At 44.0% G+C, this 19,253-nt stretch overlaps 1 protein-coding gene across 1 annotated transcript in view; it reads left to right on the top strand.

Moving 5' to 3' along the window:
- The window catches only part of LOC124794258, a 265,910-nt gene that overhangs the window by 213,676 nt on the left and 32,981 nt on the right, over positions 1–19,253 (top strand). The window contains exon 2 of the mRNA XM_047258083.1: positions 11,231–11,352. Coding sequence (XP_047114039.1) covers positions 11,231–11,352 — 122 coding nt within the window. The remainder of the gene's footprint in view (positions 1–11,230; positions 11,353–19,253) is intronic.

Genomic DNA, 19,253 nt, shown 5'->3' with positions numbered 1-19,253 from the left:
GCATCATTGTGGCAAGAACTAAAATTATCGACATAATTTCAGCAGTGGTTTCATGCCTTCGTACATAGAGGTCGTTTGCTGTTCCAACATAGAATTGGTCCATCGAAGAACTGTCACTCGATGACCTATCTTTTTTTTTTATGAGGACTATACGAAAAATTTCTGCTTTAAATTCTGAAGTCCGTATAAAATTTTTCCTTTAAACTCGTACGTAGCCTTCTTCAGTTACCACTGATTTACCATGCCGTGATAAAAAGCCTCGATTGAAATTTCTAAACATTGAATCTTTCGCTCTGAAGTAAAGCCGAAATACAGACAGTTGATTCAGTTTTTGTTTATAAAATACGCATGAGTCTTCGACGGTAACAGCAGTGTTGTGAAAAGCGAAGAATATCTCTTCTCTTAACTGGTTTATAAGAAAGATCCGGTAATTGTTAACGAGCTATCCCGGAAATCATTAAAACATTCAACATCGGTGGCTAATTGAGGTTTGAAGTACTATTGATAGAGCGTCAGGAGTTCATAATGCTGCATTTGTTAGTCCTTTTCAATTTTTGTTGATCTAAAAGTATCTACGCTAGAAACCAGTGATAAATTAATAAAAAAGGAGTACATAAAAATAAATAAATACTTATTTTTTATTGAAACAGCGAAATTTTCCTACGTTTATTCGTAAGATACTTTCTGATAATAGCAAGTAATTTTCTTTGCTTAAGCGCTAGAAAGGAAAAATACACTTTTGTGTGCGGTTACGACTCATCGCCCTTCATGGAAGCTTGTTCTCATGGTCGATCGAAGGAAATTGGGCAAGATCGTTGCCGTGTATGGATGGAGAGAAATGAGGACAGTCCATATATCGGAGGGTAATTGAAGCTGTTCGGCGCAGAGTGCCAGCCCAGGTGCAGAGCCATGTATTGATACAGGGCAACAGTGTGGCCTTAGTTCAGTCCACTGGGCAGAAAAACTGTATCGAATGACTATGTTACTGTAGGTCACGAGCTTCGAAGTGAGAATGATGATGCATCTAAAGTGAGATGTCTTGCCGTATGTAATTATAAAAATACAGTTCTGCCTTGAGCAGACACACTCTTATTAACACCCAATCACGTTTCGGCGTGGTTTTACCATTGCCACTAGGTTCATTTATTTTGTTAGTGTCACGTACTCATACTTGTCTTGCTGTCTGACGTCTGCAGTACAGATGGTATTTTGTTCCAGTTCGTCGTTTCTTGTTGATTATGCTCTTTCATGCCTCAGCAAGGTTCATAAACTGTGCATTCTAGCACGCACTGTGTCACTGCATATCAGATACATTCCTAAATAATTACTATTAAAAACAGTCTTGATCACAATTTATTTTATAAGGTGACCGGTTTCGACCACTGCTGTGGTCATCTTCAGACCATTGAGTGGAAACCCCTTTCTGTTGTGATTCTCCAACAGAAAGGGGTTTCCACTCAATGGTCTGAAGATGACCACAGCAGTGGTCGAAACCGGTCACCTTATAAAATAAATTGTGATCAAGACTGTTTTTAATAGTAATTATTTACAATTTTATTGATCACTGCTGTTCCCATAATGCATTCAAAAGAGATACATTCCTGTTCTGCCACTTTCAAATTAAACAAGTTGTGGAACAGGTGAATTCATGTATTTATATAAGGTAAATGTAAAAAGAGTCATCAACCTGGAGGTTGGTTTAGACACCACTGTGTTCTAGTAGGTGTGGTCCAGTTGGAGTCTGTTGCTTGTCTCTGATCTTCAGCCTGACTGACCTGTGACCCAACCTGTTCTAGAGGCACCTAGAATTCAACTTGGACTTCGAAACAAGATGCAGTTCAGCTCCTTTCACACCAACAGATACAGCCAAGATGAAGAAAGTATTAAGTCACAGATGAAAGTCTTGGAACCGACCGGGCATCGATCCCGAGACTTTTGCGTCTTTAGTCTCGTACTTAATCGCTGCCCAACCATATCAGACCTTTATCTGTTATACGGCATATTTTTAGGGAAAGTATGTTTTCAATAATTTCGAGCGATACAAACTATTTTACGCTTCTCCTGAGAAGTTTCAGCGAGGTTATTTTCGCAGTCTGTTGCAGAGCAGTCGTACTGTGCGCCTGTTGCATCATTGCGCTATTCTTGATGGCGTTCTTTTTATACTGCCGAGCGATCCTTTGCGCTGTTTTCACAAACTAGAGTGACCGGATCTTCGAGGCGTTGAAATACTTACGGAATGTATAGAATTTAATCACTGCGAATCTACGTATGTACAGTGGAGAGAGTAAGCGACAAACGCACGAACATGGGAAATTAATCGCCGCGATAAAAGTACTTAAAAAAGTCGTGTCGCAATATGTTTCTTTCGTAAGTTAATTCAATAACGCTAGAAGTTACACATAGGAGTTTATATCCCTCCTATCTGCTGGATTAAGGAGCTCATTACACACAGGAAGCTATGCAATTAAACGTGGACTCCGGATCACAGTGCGCATGCAACAGGCGCCTGGAAAATACATCATTTGGTAAAACAAATGTAATATAATGCCACAAAAGAATGCTAAAGTTGGATGGGTAGATCGGATAATTAATGAGATGATTTAGGAAGCGAGGAAAAAAGAAATATACAGCACAATTCAACTGATAGAAGGGATCCAGGAACCGTCAGTTGGGGAGGAAGGGCGAGGGGGTAGATTGTGTCCTCCGAATAAAATTACCTTGTGACTGACGTTTCAGCGAGACAAATGGTAGGTTGGTTCATATGGCTCTGAGCACTATGGGACTTAACAACTAAAGTCATCAGTCCCCTAGAACTTAGAACTACGTAAACTTAACTAACCTAAAGGACATCACACACATCCGTGCCCGAGGCAGGATTCGAACCTGCGACCGTAGCGGTCGCAGACTGAAGGGCCTAGAACCGCTCGGACACTACGGCCGGCCCAGATAGATAAATGATTCTCAAGAATCGGTCGAACAAGCGCCTTATAAGCCACTTCTTTCGTGGATGAGTTACATTTCCTTAAGATTCTTCCGTTCAATCTGAGTCTGGGATCTGCTTTTCCCACTATGTGTTTTATATGGTCATTCAACTTAAGGTCACTCTGGATAAGTTACGTCTAGATATTTTACGGCAGACGTTGTCTCCGGCTGTTTGTCATCAATAATGTAGCTGTACAGTTGTGGATTTCTTTTCCTATGTATGCGCTATATGTTACTTTTATTTACGTTCAGGGGCAACTGCCAGAGCCTGCACAATTCATCAGTTCTCTGCTGGTCGTTCTGCAAATTCTTACCATCTACTGGTGTTGCTACTTTGGTATAGACAACTGCATCATCTGCGAATACCCTTAAAAAGTATCCGACGCTTTCTACTAGATCATTTATACATATTGTAAACACCAACGGTGCTATCACACTTCCTTATGGTACACCGGATATTACAGTCGTCGAAATGCAGACCACAAGAAACATTTCGGCGCGCATTTCGACCACACCACCTCGTGTAAGCGTATCCCAGTTATTTTTCTAGTTTTACTGGCAATGGAAGTGGAGCGGAAGCACTTGCATGGCGTGAGCTTACTCGTAAATGACGGGTTTCTTGAAATATCTGTGCTGCCCCTTTAGGTAGCCCCATTAATCTGGCACCATTTCGGTCTATAACAATTTTCGAGGTGTTAGGTTTCGCCCAGGAGATCCGAGCTGCAGCTACAAGGCGTCGCCGGCGAGGCTCACTTTCTTTGTGATATTTGAGCGGGCAGCGTAAAGAGACGCCGCCAGCTTTCGTTCTCGCACCACCCTAATTGGCATGCCGTGCCCGCGGCGCTCTGCTGCTTGCTAATGTGCACCGTTCTTGGGAATACCACATTTGCAAACGGAATAGTTTCTTAGCAGATCGCTTACATGCGTGCAGTTGCCGCCACTTACCGGGACACTCGCGAGGGGAACCTCTCAGCTCTCCCTACCCAACACTACTGGACGCACACCAACGGGGCAGCGAGACTCAAATGTACAGAATATTTATTAATACTGCTTGGTAGTGAAAACAGCGTACATGTTTTCTTCTTTGTATTATGGCCTCTTTTTTTCCGCAGTCGCAGTTTTACACGGTATATAGAGGTTAATACCGTCTTTTGCTACTGTAATAAAAGTCTTGTTAGGGCCAAGCGGGTTTCTCTGTAGTTCACTGAGGATGCTTTATTTCAAAGTGAAACGCTCTTCGTCTTAATAAGACTTTTATTACAGGCGCAAAACTCGCCAAATAAAATATACGACTAGCCAAACATGCCTTTAGTGCTGCTGCTATGAGGCCAAGTGTCATGGGAGGCGATGATGATTTACGCGATTCTTCTAGTTCATCGACATTCTGCGTTACCTGCGTCATTTTACAACAGCTGAGGTTACTGTCGAGAGAAAATGCAGGAACAGAAAGGAAGGGAAGGGAAGGGAAGGGGAGGCTTGGGCATGTCCGGAGGCGTGAGGGGATATGGGTTGTCCCAGTGTGGGTACTAGCCCGATGCGCAGTGACCAGTTTGCCTCCAAAGCGCTGGGCGAGTTCATTCGTTCGTTCGGAAGCGAGGCCGATGATAAGTGTTTTCCACCTTTTGGCCGCTCAGCGATGACAGAATCGAGGTGAGCGCCCTGCAATATTTCTCAAATGGTTTTACAGAAACTATTCGGTAAAAAAAATCGTTTTTGCTTTACTTGTAGCTGTATCTGTCAGGATGATGATTAAGTGCCCATGATTTCGTTAATAGTGATAATTATTGTGATATTTACTTGAAAGTAAGACACGGTGTGAAATTCGGAAACGTGTGCAGTGAAAAATAGAGGGCGCTATGATTTTGCTTTTGGTGCATGTTACATAAAATTTTGTTGCGTATGAAATTTAGGTGACATGTCGAATTTTTCTTTAGACTTGGATAGAGGTATGTATTTCTCACCAACCTCGAGAAAAATTGATCTGATGTAGCACACTCATTGGTGATCCCGCCGCGCCAGCGATAAAGCCAGGGTGAAATATCCACAACATTCCTTATATTTCATAAATGGTTTCAAATATCGAAATGAGAGTTTGGCAGATTGACAGCACGCAAAGACGAGAGTATTTTACCATAACGTTATTATGTAAAATTTAATTATCCACCGCGTTATTCCAATAACTACAGACTTTTTCGGTGACAAAATGTAATTTTTAAGGGCCATCGATAACTGGCGAAACGAGAAATGCTACGGGTTTTGGAACAACATATGCGAAGACATTACACGTTTTCCTTTTTATAAGTTATTGACTTTACTTTCCATCAGTTCCTCACTTAATAAACTTGGTAAACCATTATTTAAGCATTCTCTCGCAATTGTCTGCTCAACGTGTTAGTGAGGCGAGACAGTGTAAACTCGGCTGTGTGTTGGCATAAAAGGCGAATTTTATCATGGCAACCAGAGTAATGGCTATGTTCTACTCAAAATTCTCACTCATGACGCTTCTCTGAAAAGTTACAAATGGCTAACAAGACAGGCGAAAATAAATCGCTGCGTTTTCGGAGGAATTGTTTTTAGATACTAACAAAAGAAGAGGTGACAGTAGATCTTTTTGAATGGTCACCATGCAAGTGTGGGCGTGGAGGGGCCCCACGTAATATTTACGAAAAATGTGAGCGTAGGCTTTAGCATTTCCCCTACAGCGCTCTGAGCGACCCTCCCCACGCTTCCCCAGCCGACTGCGCATGTAGCAGCCACGGCATTTTAAGCGCACCATACGTGTTCCGATGTTGACGGGAACGACATCGTCTATTAGGGTTGCAGTGGGCAGGTGATCATAGATATTGGACCGTAGATCATTGGAATCTTGTCGACGGGCCGGATGAATCACGATTCTTGTTACCCCAGGTCGATGGTCGTGACTGAATCTTCCATGCGAACGATTGCTCGAATAAATCATCGCGTCTGGGACGGATGGCGATGGGGCGGTATTATGCTGCGGGAGTCACTCACTTAGCCTTCCATCGGACCTTTAATAGCAATCGAAGTCACCGTGACAGCTGTGGGCTACGTGAACATGTTGTGTATCAGCTGAATCCTCCAACGGCCGTGCATCTTCCAACAGGATAAATGTCCGCGACATAAGCCCAGAATCGTAGTACCTGATTTGAGGAGTAAAATAGCGAACTCACGTGGTTGTTTTGGCTAGAAAATTCTCCTATTTCGAATCCGCAGCTTGTCAGACAGTGATTAAATTTTGTATATCGGATTCGTCTTGTTTTTGTCCTTCTCCATTTGATGACAAATGAAACGGAGCTTGCAGCAGATATGTGAGTGCTCATGCATATGATTTACACTAACGTTTTTACTTTTTCGTCGTGACGTATTTTGCTACCGAGTAATTCACGAAACTGAAAAGGTTCATATTACGTCGCGATCGGGGGAGTTCTAATATGATATACTGAAGCGCATACAGTCTTGCGTGGTACTGATAACATATTATAAGATGTTGACTTGAGTGCCTTGTATTATTCATTAACAATATAATAGCATTAGCTGGATAGCGGATCTTCTCGTACCCCAATAATTAAGAAAGAAATGCATCTCTGTAGTTTGGACATCGACTTTTCACTCTCTGTCACTGAGAAAACTCGTGCGTCACTGATATTAAAAATGAATATATCGTAATAGCTCGAGTTAAAGACGTTAAAAGTGTGTCAGTCCGCAACGAAGTCCGCGATTAGTCATCATATTACTGTATGTCAGCGATGGTGGTAGATACCACCCGATCACTTCTTTGAGAGCGAATTATTGAAATAACTGGATACCTATACAACTCGGCAGAAACAACCATCACGTTTAATTGGGTAACCCTACAAACGTATTCCCACAGGATTCTTGATAGTGTTCTAGAAAGACGAGCGAAGACACGGACGTTATCATAATCGGCGGAGAGCTGATCGCGACGCTGGGGTGCAGAAGACAGCTACGCCACAGACGAACTACGTGCGTAGGTTCCCTATACATTTTTATTGTGACGCTACTTCAGTTGTCCTCTTCATTTCCACTCTTCTGCTCGATTGGTATTCGTTGCTTTCCATCGCGCACTTATTTGGTTATGTTAGGCAACAGCACACAATCCCGCTTGCGAATCAGTGTTGAACAACGGAACGTTAGGGTGTATCTTTTAGGGAGGCCTGTTAGACTAGTAATTTCGCTTGTCGTGTTCACTTGTAGACGAGAACTATGCTGCACCTGAAGCCGTTACGGCAGATGCTATCGTGTGCAGCGGCACTCCCTCGTCCCATTGTGTGCGCGGCGGGTATGCGGGCCGCGGAGAAGGGCCCCAGAAGCACGCCGGTTTATTATAGAAACCGCGACCGCAGCCGGAACGCCAGGACTCTCACCTCTTTCGCACGCGTGTTCGCTGCCCACGGCAGGTGCCCGTCTCTGCAACTGTATACCGCCAGATTGCTGCATGGGATCTGCATCGTCAGATTAAAAGTAGTTGGCTATAGACAGCTGGCGTTTCGGTCTGCTCCCGTCGGTTGCTATTGAAGCCACGCGTTGTCTGTTCCCACACCATTGCCACTACCGGTTCGCAAAGCGTTGTGCACGTCAGCTCTCATGTAGGACACCTTACTGAACGCGAAAATTTCGCCTGTCTGCAGAAAAAATGGTTCAAATGGCTCTAAGCACTGTGGGACTTAACATCTGAGGTCATCAGTCCCCTAGACGCACAAACCTAACTAACCTAAGGACATCACACACATCCATGCCCGAGGCAGGATTTGAACCTGCGAACGTAACAGCCGCGTGGTTCCGGACTGAGCGCCTAGAACCGCTCGGACACAGTGGCCGGTCTGTCTGAAGAAGAAAACGTATCTCCTACCGAATCAAAATTGAGAACAGATTTTTGACCAATTACGGACACGCTAGAGATTCATACCAAGTGTATATACGAGAATTTTTACACGATTTTGGTAGGAGATAGTTCATAATTGCTGTATACATTGACGGAAAAAATCTTAACACCAAAAAAATAATAAGTGTAGAGTAAAGAAATTTTGGGAATATATTTTTCTAGGAGATATATTTAAATGATTAACATCGCAAAATCGCAGGTTAATGTCAGCGTGAGATATTCCAAATGTGAAATGCTGATACGTTAATGACCGGTGTAACCGCCAGGTCATTGTACACAAGCCTGCAGACGTGCATGCATTGTGTTGTACAGATGCTGAATGACAGTATGTGGGATGGAGTTCCATGCCTGTTGCCCTCGGTCGGTCAGTAGAGGGACGATTAATGCTATTTGTGGATGGTGCTCGAGTTGTCGTCCGATGATGTCCCAAATGCTCGATCGGAGACAGATCTGGTGATCGAGCAGGCCATGGCAACTTGTCGACACTCTGCAGATCATGTTGGGTTACGACAACGGTATGTGGGCGATTGTTATCCCGTTCGAAAATACCCCTGCAATACTGTTTATGAATGGCAGCACAACAGATCGAATCATCAGACTGGCGTATAATTTTGCAATCAGGGTGCGTTGCGCAACCACGAAAGTGCTCTTCCTGTGGTACAAACCAGCACCCCAGACCATAACTCCAGGTGTGGGTCCATTGTGTCTAGCACATAGACAGGTTGACTGCAGGCCCTTAACTGGCCTCTTTGTAACGAACATACGTCCGTCATTAGCAACGAGGCAGAACCAGTTTTCACGACCAAATACAATAGCGTCCACCCTGCCCTCCAGTGAGCTTTCGATCGACACCACTGAAGTCGCAAATGGCGTTGGTTTGGGGTCAGTGGAATGCACACTAGAGAGCGTCTGGCTCGGAGCTTTCCTTGATGTAACTGATTTGTAACAGCTTGTTGCGTCACTGTGGGCCAACTGCTGCTCAGATTGCCGCCTGCAGACGCAGTACGATGCACCGGAGCCATACGCCGAACACGAAAAGCAGACGCCAGACTGAGAGCACAGGCAGAATCTCAAGGAAATGTAACTCATCCACAAAGGAAGTGGCTTACAAGGCGTTTGTTCAGCCGATTCTCGAGTATTGTTCATCAGTCTGGGACTCTTACAATATAAGACTGGTAGAAGAGATAGAGAAGGTCCAACGCAGAGCGGTGAGTTTCGTCACGGAATCGTGCAGACGGCGCGGGAGATTTATCGAGAAGCACAACAAACTCCATTGGTAGACGTTACAAGAGATGTTGTGCATCACGGAGTACTTTCTGGGAAGAGTCGGACAACATATTACTTCCTGCCATATACATCTTGCTAAATGGCCACGACAAGAAAGGTAGAGATATTAGCCGATACAGAGGCTTGCCGACAGTTACGCTTTCTCTCTCTTATTCTGTTGTGGAACAGGGAAGCAGAGAACGGGGGATCAGTTCATGCTACCAGAAGACCTAGGGTTACGGAATATTTGTAATATTTTGCAATACGAATGTCGACTTACATGGAGCCATGAACTAGTTTCAGTTAAGACTCTGTTAAAAACGTGCGTAATATCGAGTTTAAACAATTTTCTTGAAAATGGCCTGACAACACTACTTTTGTGCTTTCTCTGATAGCTAGACGCCCCCCCCCCCTGCCCCCCCTCTCCCTTTTCCTCAACGGGTATCAATGCCCTAGCACCCGTGTGTTCTAAATTTTGCTCACTGTATGCACCGAAATCATTTACGAATTTAACCACATAATTTTTCTACTATACTATATACGTACAATAAATAAATTTATTCATTTACTCTCGTTCATGGTGTTGCAGTTTTGTGACCAGCAGTGTAGATGCTCCCATATGTTTCATACAGTTTATTGTAGATGTTTAATCCCATTTCTGCTAAGGATGCCTGTAAAGCATTAATATGCAGTAAATTTCTTGCCAAGACATGGGATAAATGTTTCGTTACTACATAATCATTTGGTCATGGTGAATTCAGATGACCTCAGATCTCGACAGGATACATGCTGATTTCTTAAGAAGAAAGACACCAAAGTTGGTAGATCGATTTGACGGGCCAACGGCAGGTGACACGCACTTCGCTCCATTTAGTTCTCCCGAGAGTTCCTTTCTTCGGACCTGTGTAGCGAACGAAGACGGCAGCGGCTCTAACGTTATTATGTGGCACGAACAATGGACGCCCGGAAGTTATGCTGCCTGGCTCCAAAGCGGCACAGTAGAAAGCTGAGGAACTGCAGCCGGCGCGCATGCCGAATGAAGATACGACGGCAATGCGCTTAATGAGATACTGACCGGAAACTGGCGCACCGGCTCAACGTGCGGAAGTCGGAGAGCGCTAGTTCTGCGAAAACAGTAAGTAGAGACCACATTAATCTTGCGTAATTAAATCGGAAGGAGAGCCACGGCGAAAGCGTTGTTACCTCCCTCATGCGAAGGACGTTGCACCCGTTAAATAATTCACCTGTGGGCAAGGTGGAACCTTATCTCCTGTGGCGCAACATCATTTCGGGAAGGAACGAGTGGCGCCTTTCCTATCATTCGACACGAGCATTCCGCAGGAACGTGCAGTGGAATCGTAGCCATTCCGTTCATAGCAGTTTTTGCTTCCAACATCAATCACGAAAGTGTTTGTATTTGCTGAATATAACGGTTGCAGTTTTCTCGTTTTACAAGGAACGTACAGTTAATCTGTTTTAAATTTTCCTTTCCGCGCACCCCATACACTGGACAAGGAAATTCGATACTATCAGATGTAGCAACAACTTTTTTCCCTAGACTTACTTTGAAAGCATAAAGTACAATTTATTTTCTCCATGCTTTTTAACCGTCTTGTGCACATGTTTCACTGCGGAATTCGAAGGAACTTCACACATTTTGACAGCACGTGAGAATAAGTCAGCAGAGGCACGACTGGGCTACACGTTAAAAGTTTAAGTAATTTCAGTAGATCCGTTCGGTCACAAAGTCATCCCTGACTTTGCAGACCGTTACTTTTTGGCTCATTGAGACAAGTCAGTATATTTACGTCTTAATTACAGCATGTTCAAGAATATTACACAACATTTTCAGACGTAATAGCAACGAATTTTTCCGAAGATTCTTTATGAAAAGCTCCCAATAGGATTTATGGCAGTAAATGGAATTGAAACTTTGTTCGTAAAACAATAAATTTTAAACAAAGTGTTGATAATGGAGCGAACATCTGAAACGCCTGTGTTCAGGAACGTGTGCTGAATTTTCCACTGCTACATAGCCCGCTGTTTTCTTTGTTACAGGTCACGCATCGAACAACAGGACAAGTGATGGTCTTGAAGATGAATCTTTTGCGGTCAAATAGGCCGAACATGCTCAAGGAGGTGCAGCTAATGAATAAGTTATCTCATCCCAACATCTTGGGGTAAGTTTGCATTACCACTTTACAGCTGCACGTTCAGCTTTTTTTCTTTCGAAATTATGGATGCAACAGCGTAAACTGGAGTTGATATCTTTGCTATTAGGTAGCTTAACAGTATTTTTTGTTTGTAGAGTGTTAATGCTAATTTTCAACGTTAATCCTGTAAAATTAGGAATGTACCGCATATTGTTCACGAACTCGTGAGCGCTGTAAATTATGTAAACAGTAATATTCTACACCAGATTTTTCTTGAGATATGGATGAAACCAAACAAATACTACATACTAAGTTTCCATTTGTCATTCATCGGCTGAAACAAGACAAACACAAAAGCACATTTGATATTTTATCGATACAGGCAGTGCTTCATGATAGCTCCCCTACCCTTATATGTGTTCGTTGACATCATCGATTTTGCTACTCTGAATTAAGTAACAAAACCTACTTCAAAGTTCACTTCGCTATCGACAGTTTTCGAAGCTCGTTGCACAGCATAGTATTACATTTCGCATTCACGTCTTCTTAATCAGACGCATTCGTTCCTTCCTACTGGCCCTCTGCCGGCTTCGGATTTCAGACTACTGTCTTTCTCTATTTGGAGTGGAGAACAATTTCCATTCATCTTTTGTGGCATTCACAGAATGACATGCAGAATTTACTGATTACCGGATGCTACTTTCCGCTTTTTTGGGCCTTCCATCCACAGTAAACGCACTGACATTTGGACAAAGGTCTCTCTCTCTCTCTCTCTCTCTCTCTCTCTCTCTCTCTCTCTCTCTCCCCCTCTCCCTCTCCCTCTCATCCCCATCTCCCCCCCCCCCCCCCCTCTCTCTCTCTCTCTCTCTCTCTCTCTCTCTCTCTCTCTCTCTCGCGCGCGCGCGCGCGCACACACACACACACACACACACACACACACACACACACACACACACACAGAGAGAGAGAGAGAGAGAGAGAGAGAGAGAGAGAGAGAGAGAGGTGGGGGGGGGCTGCCAGATTGCCTTTGTGGAGAGAAACTAAGCACCATACGTTAATTAGTGGTTTGCGCGCAGTGCCAACCCTTTCTGTGATCCGATGGTGCCTCTGTGGACGTACGATTCTTTCACTTTGCATATATAGGGTGATTGACGAAGATATGCAAATATTTTAATATGTTATTCTACCGGTAAAATTCAAGAAAAAATTTCATATAAACATAGGTCCGCAAATGTTTAGTTACGGAGTTACGACTAATACGAGATTTTGCCTGAAATTTAGCAACTTCGTTAGTATGAAGCCATTGCAAAACTGTAGGAGGTTAAATTAAAGCACGATTTCCATTTATTTTGTTGTTATTGGTCTGGTGGATCTAATGAAACATGTCCCAGACGTGTATCTGCAGTAGTTTTCCAGTAGAATTATGACGTTCTTGGAAAATGATCTTCTTCTATAAAAATCAACTTGGATTCCGCAAGCAGAGATCCTGCGAAACTCAGCTCGCTCTGTTCCTCCATGAGATCCATAGCGCAGTAGACAACGGCGCTCAGGCTGAAGCCGTGTTCCTTGATTTCAGGAAGGCATTTGACACCGTCCCACATTGCCGTTTAATGAAAAAAAAAAAAGAGCTTACGGAGTATCTGCGATTGGATTAAAGACTTTTTTGCAGATAGAACTCAACACGTCGCTCTTAACGGAACTAAATCGACAGATGTAAAGGTAATATCCGGAGTACCATAAGGAGGTATGATAGGACCATTGATGTTTACAGTATACATAAATGATCTAGTAGAAAGCGTCGGATACTCTTTAAGGCCATTCGCAGATGATGCAGTTATCAAAGTGGCAACGTCAGAAGATAGTAAGCTCATACATAAGAAAAGAAATCCACTTATGTACAACTATACTATTGATGACAAACAGCTGGAGGCTGGAGGATAGGCGCAACTACCCAGAGCGACCGTAAGTGGAATGACCATATAGTTTTATATGGGAAAAGCAGATACCAGACTCAGATTGACCGGAAAAATCTTAAGGAAATGTAACTCATCCACGAATGAAGTGGCTTATAAGGCGCTTGTTCGTCCGATTCTTCAGTACTGCTCATCTTTCGGGGATCCCTATCAGGTAGGACTGATAAGAGGAGATACAGAAGATCCAACGAAGAGCGGTGCGTTTCGTCACGGGATCGTATAGCTGGCGAGAGAGCGTTACGGAGATGCTATAAACAAACTCCACTGGCAGACGTTTCAAGAGAGGAGTTGTGCATCACGAAGAGATTTACTTTTGAAATTTCGGAACAGCTCTTTCCAGGAGTAATCGGACAACATATTAATTCCTCCCACATACATCTCGCGTATTGACCACGAGGAGAAAAGTTGAGAAATTAGAGCCAATACACAGGCTTACCGGCAATCATTCTTTCCACGGACTATTCGCGAGTGGAACAGGGTTGGAGGGATCAGATTGTGGTACCAAAAGTACCCTCCACCTCACACCATTAGGTGGCTTAGAAGTATGATGTAGATAAACATCCAGAGAAGCAAAGATTATTACACAAGTAAATTTGTTTGCTTTTCATTAAGAATGTAGAAACGTTTATTTCATTGTTGGGAACCGTTAGTGAGTTGTTTCAGTCGTTTTCTAACCTTGAAAAGACTTAGTTTTTTATGTACACTGTACAGCTTCCTTTACACTGATTTTGTTTTTTCCGGTTTAACATGAATGAAAGCAGATTATCTGACACTTTATTACAGTTTCTATTAACGTTATTACCATCATTTTTCCAAAATTAAATTCTCTACAACTGCTGTTGAAAACTTTGTGCAGTTGTCTGGAATTTAAAAACATATTGGACAAAGTAGTTCATAAATTATAAATTTTACGAAATTACTTCTTTGCTTTTGGAAAACTACTGCAGATACACGTCTTAGTCAGACACACATCAAAAAAAGTTGTGCGTCACCTCGGTTCCGAAACCTGTACAGAAAATTGGAATAAAGATCAACATAAACATCATTTTCGCCCTTTGTATTGCTCATGAAAACCGCACGTTGCATGTTGTACCAACATACAGCGAGACCTTCAGAGGTGGTGGTCCAGATTGCGATACAAACCGGTACCTCTGATACCCAGTAGTACGTTCTCTTGCATTGATGCACGCCTGTATGCATCGTGGCATATTTTCCACAAGTTCAAGTCCAGATTGTCCCACTCCTCAACGGCGATTTGGCGTAGATCCCTCAGGGTGGTTGGTGAGTCACGTCGTCCATAAACAACCCTTTTCAGTCTATCCCAGGCATGTCCGATAGGGTTCTTGTCTGGAGAACATGCTGGCCACTCTAGTCGACCGATGACGGTATCCTGAAAGAAGTCATTCACAAAATGTGCACAATGGGGGACGCGAATTGTCGTCCATGAAGACGAATGCCTCGCCAATACGCAGCGATACGGTTGCACCATCGGTCGGAGGACGGCATTCACATACCGTACAGCCGTTACGGCGCATTCCATGACCACCAGCGGCGTACGTCGGCCCCACATAATGTCACCCCAAAACAGCAGTTAACCTCCACCTTGCTGCACTCGCTGGACAGTATGTCTAAGGCGTTTAGCCTGACTGGGTTGCCACCAAACCTACGATTGTGTGGTTGAAGGCATATGCGACACTCACCGGTGAAGAGAACGTGATGCCAATACTGATCGGTCCATTCGGCATGTTGTTGGGCCCATCTGTACCGCACTGCATGGTGTCGTAGTTGCAAAGATAGACCTCGCCATGGACATCGGAAGTGAAGTTGCGAATCATGCAGCCTATTGCCCACTGTTAGAGTCCTAACACGACGTCCTGTGGCTGCACGAAAAGCATTATTCAACATATTGGCCTTGCTGTCAGAGTTCCTCAGAACCATAATCCGTAGGTAGGGGTCATCCAATGCAGTAGTAGCCCTTGGCCGGCCTGAGCGAGGCATGTCATCGACAGTTCCTGTCTTTCTGTATCTCCTCCATGTCCGAACAACATCTCTTTGGCTCACTCAGAGACGCCCTTGTTGAGAGTCCTTCCTGGCACAAAGTAACAATGCGAACGCGATCGAACCGCGGTATTGACCGTCTAGGCATGATTGAACTGCAGACAACACGAGCCGTGTACCTCCTTCCTGGTGGAATGATTGGAACTGATCGGCTGTCAGACCTTCTCCGTCTAATGGTAGCTGCTCATGCATGGCTATTTACACCTTTGGGTGGGTTTAGTGACATCACTGAACAGTCAAAGGGACTGTGTCTGTGGTACAATATCCACAGTCAACGTCTATCTTCATGAGTTCTGAGAACTAGGGTGATGCTCAACCTTTTTTTGATGTGTGTATTGTATTAGATTCACCAGATCAGTAACAACAAAATAAATGGAATTCGTGCTTTTGTTTCACCTCGTACAGTTTTGCGATGGCTTCATATTAGCAAAGTCGGTAAATTTCAGGCAAAATCTTGTAGAATAATATATTAAAATATTTGCATTTCCTCGTGAATCGCTCTGTAGATTCCGTATTTAGTTATTCATCACTGTATATATCAAACCTCAAGCCAAATATGAATATTTTTAGGTCATGTGTCCACAGTTATACACCGAAGAAACTGGCACACCTGCCCAATATGGTGTAGGGCCCCTGCGAGCACACAGAAGTGCCGCAACACAACGTGGCATGGGCGCGACTAATGTCTGAAGTAGTGCTTGAGGGAACTGACACCATTAATCCTGCAGGGCTGTCGATAAATCCGTAAGAGTATGAGGAGGTAGAAATCTCTTCTGAACAGCACGTTGCAAGGCATCGCATGCTCAGTAATGTTCGCGTCTGGGAAGTTTGGTGGCCAGCGGAAGTGTTTAAACTCAGAGGAGTGTTCCTTGAGCCACGCTGTAGCAATTCTGGACATGTGGGGTGTCCCATAGTCCTACTGGTATTGCCTAAGTCCGTCGGAATCCACAGTGGACATGATGCAGGTGATCAAACAGAACGCTTACGCACGTGTCACCTATGAGAGTCGTATGTAGGCGTATCAGGGGTCGCATATCACTCCTGCTGCACACGCCCCACACCGTTACAGAGCCTCTACCAGCTCGAACAGTCCCCTGATGACATGCAGGATCCATAGATTCTTGAGGTTGTCTCCATATCCGTAAACGTCCATCCGCTCGATACAGTTTGAAACGAGACTCGTCCGACCAAGCAACGTGTTTTCCAGTCATCAACTGTCCACTGTCGGTGTTGACGATCTCAGGCGAGGCGTAAAGCTTTGTGTCGTGCAGTCATCAAGGGATACGTGAGTGGTCCTTCGGCTCCGAAAGCCCATATCGATGATGTTTCGTTGAATGGTTCGCACGCTGACACTTGTTGCTGCCCAGCATTGAAATCTACAGCAATTTGTGGCAGGCTTGCACTTCTGTCACGTTGAACGATTCTCTTCGGTCGTCATTGGTCCCGCTCTTGCAGGATCTTTTTCTGGCCGCAGCGATGTCGGAGATTTCATTTTACCGGATTCCTGGTACTCACGGTACTGTCGTGAAATGATCTTATGAGAAAATCCCGACTTCATCGCTACTTCGGCGATGCTGTGCCCATCGTTCGTGCGCTGACTATAACACCACGTTTGAACTCACTTAAATCTTGATAACCTGCTATTGTTGTAGCAGTAACAGATATAACAACTGCACCAGACACTTGTTGTCGTATATAGGCTTTGCCGACAGCAGCGCCATATTGTGCCTGTTTGCATATCTTTGTATTTGAATACTCATATCTATACCAGTTCCTTTGGCGCTTCACTGTAGTTCCCTTGCCATCGGATGCTCTTGTCGTTTAGTTCAAAACAGGGAATTACTCTTGGGGTCGGGATAGCATCAGCAGGTGCGACATAGTGATTAACTCGTCATATGCAGAGATGATAAAGCTCTAAGCAGATGTGTAAGAGAGGATCTGACCTGTTTCATGACAGAAAGTTTTGAAGGGCCTAATCTATCTCAGACTGAGTCCATACACAGCATGTTTCGAAAAGGTTCATTCGTTTCACAAGACCGTTCCTTCTACATAAACAGAGATAGAAACTTGGGGTAAATTTTAAAGTTTACATAGGGCCAAACGTTGCATTACTTTCCAAAAGAACCATCACCTTTTACGAGGGTATGTCCTTCATGTACATGCACTAGAATCTTGAGGTACTTTTTACAATTATGTTTAGAATCAAAGTATTCACTTACCTTTCTTAAATGTTCAGTGTGGCCTCCATCGGCCACATGACGCACTTCTAGGCGACAGTTCCCCTCTTGACACATTTATGCAAGCGCACTGGAGTTACTACATTCACTGGTTTTGAGTTGCAGTTGAAAGGAAAGCACATAGACAGAGCCTTTCACAAACCTCCGCAAAAATAAACAAATAAATAAAATAATTTTTTTTTAAAAACACGTACCTTGAGGTCGGGCTACCTTGGAGGCCAATTGTGTAAAGCGATATTTGTACGCCCTCTTACGTTGTAGGAGTCTCGGTGCTCAGCAAAAAGGAGACCTCTACTGGCAATCACAGTAACTGACGACTTACAGCTGATGTCAAGATAAACTTTTACTTTCGATGCTTAAGTTAAGATGCACCTTAAATATCAGTTTTCATTCTTGTAAAATATATAGTCTCGTGAATTCGGATGACTGTTCCTGAAAAATGGCACTGCGTAACGTGGAATCTTGTTTCCCTTACGTAAATCCCTGAAGAGCCCAAAATCCGTACGCTGAGCCGTGTTGTATCCGGAAGACAACTACTAGACATTATTGCAAGACAGAGAATGTTAATTTTTGTTAAAACCTATTTTCAAATTAGTTTGTACATGGGTGGCGAAACACAGAAAGCCATACAAGCGACCAAAACCATCGTAGTTGAGTAGTAAGGCCCTGGACATAAAACAAATAAAAATTGTCTTGCACATGTACATTAATGATAAATTGCATTGCAGTGTGTAGCACTCCCTTCCATCCTGATTATAGCTGTTAGGCGTCGTGACACGAACTACGCAAGAAAGTCAAAATGTTCGGAAGCTATTGTGATTCATGACCGTTCAGTTGGCAACTGTAGCTCACAGAGAATGATAGGAGCTGGATTCAAGGCGCGTGCGTCCCCCTCGATAGCGACGTAGGTCTGGTTAAGTCTGACTGACCTCAGGTGATCTAAGGAGCAACACAAACACAGTCATATTCTTGATGCGTACCTCGGTCAATTCCGACTGAATTCGGAAGGAATGGGGTGGTGCAGAGTTTAGCTTGAAATACAGACAACCTGCGGAGGACTTTAGATTCACAATAGGGTACACATCATGGACAGTAGAATGGTGTATCGTTCGATGGTAAGATCCATGGCAGACTTACCAGGGGTTCAGTTACATCACATATCAACAAACCATAAAGGCAAGCCGGGTGGATCGTCACTTACGGTTTTTCCCGCACTTGTGCACCTACAGGACTCTTTAGCCCAGGTGACCATTTTTCTATGCTTAGAGCGGTCCATTGGCGATGTTTTTGCTCTCAAGCTGCCTTTGTGCCTACTGACGCACGACGGTGAACAGAGCTACCCCATACCTAGATGGTAGATGGGGCTAGTATGACTCATCTCAGGTCGTCGTCGTCGTCTTCGTCCAGCAGTTAACGTGCTATTGATTTGCGGCACTGTGTGTGTACCCGCTGTTGGAATCCAGGATCATTTCATCAACGTGTTGCTGACGGTAATTGGCTATGGCGCAGTATTTTTATCCGAATGTAGTCCAGTGCTTCCACGACCTCTGTGTTCCCCATGCGGTGATTTCACACGACCTGTCCACAATCAGAAGCGCCAGTACTTTACGACTTGCCATCTTGTGCTCGACTACCACGTCAACGGCGAGTCAAAATGTGA

This window comes from Schistocerca piceifrons, chromosome 1, assembly GCF_021461385.2.
Source record: "Schistocerca piceifrons isolate TAMUIC-IGC-003096 chromosome 1, iqSchPice1.1, whole genome shotgun sequence".
Lineage (NCBI taxonomy): Eukaryota > Metazoa > Arthropoda > Insecta > Orthoptera > Acrididae > Schistocerca > Schistocerca piceifrons.
The sequence above is the reverse complement of the archived record's forward strand: the minus strand, read 5'-3'. Positions and strand labels throughout refer to the sequence as shown.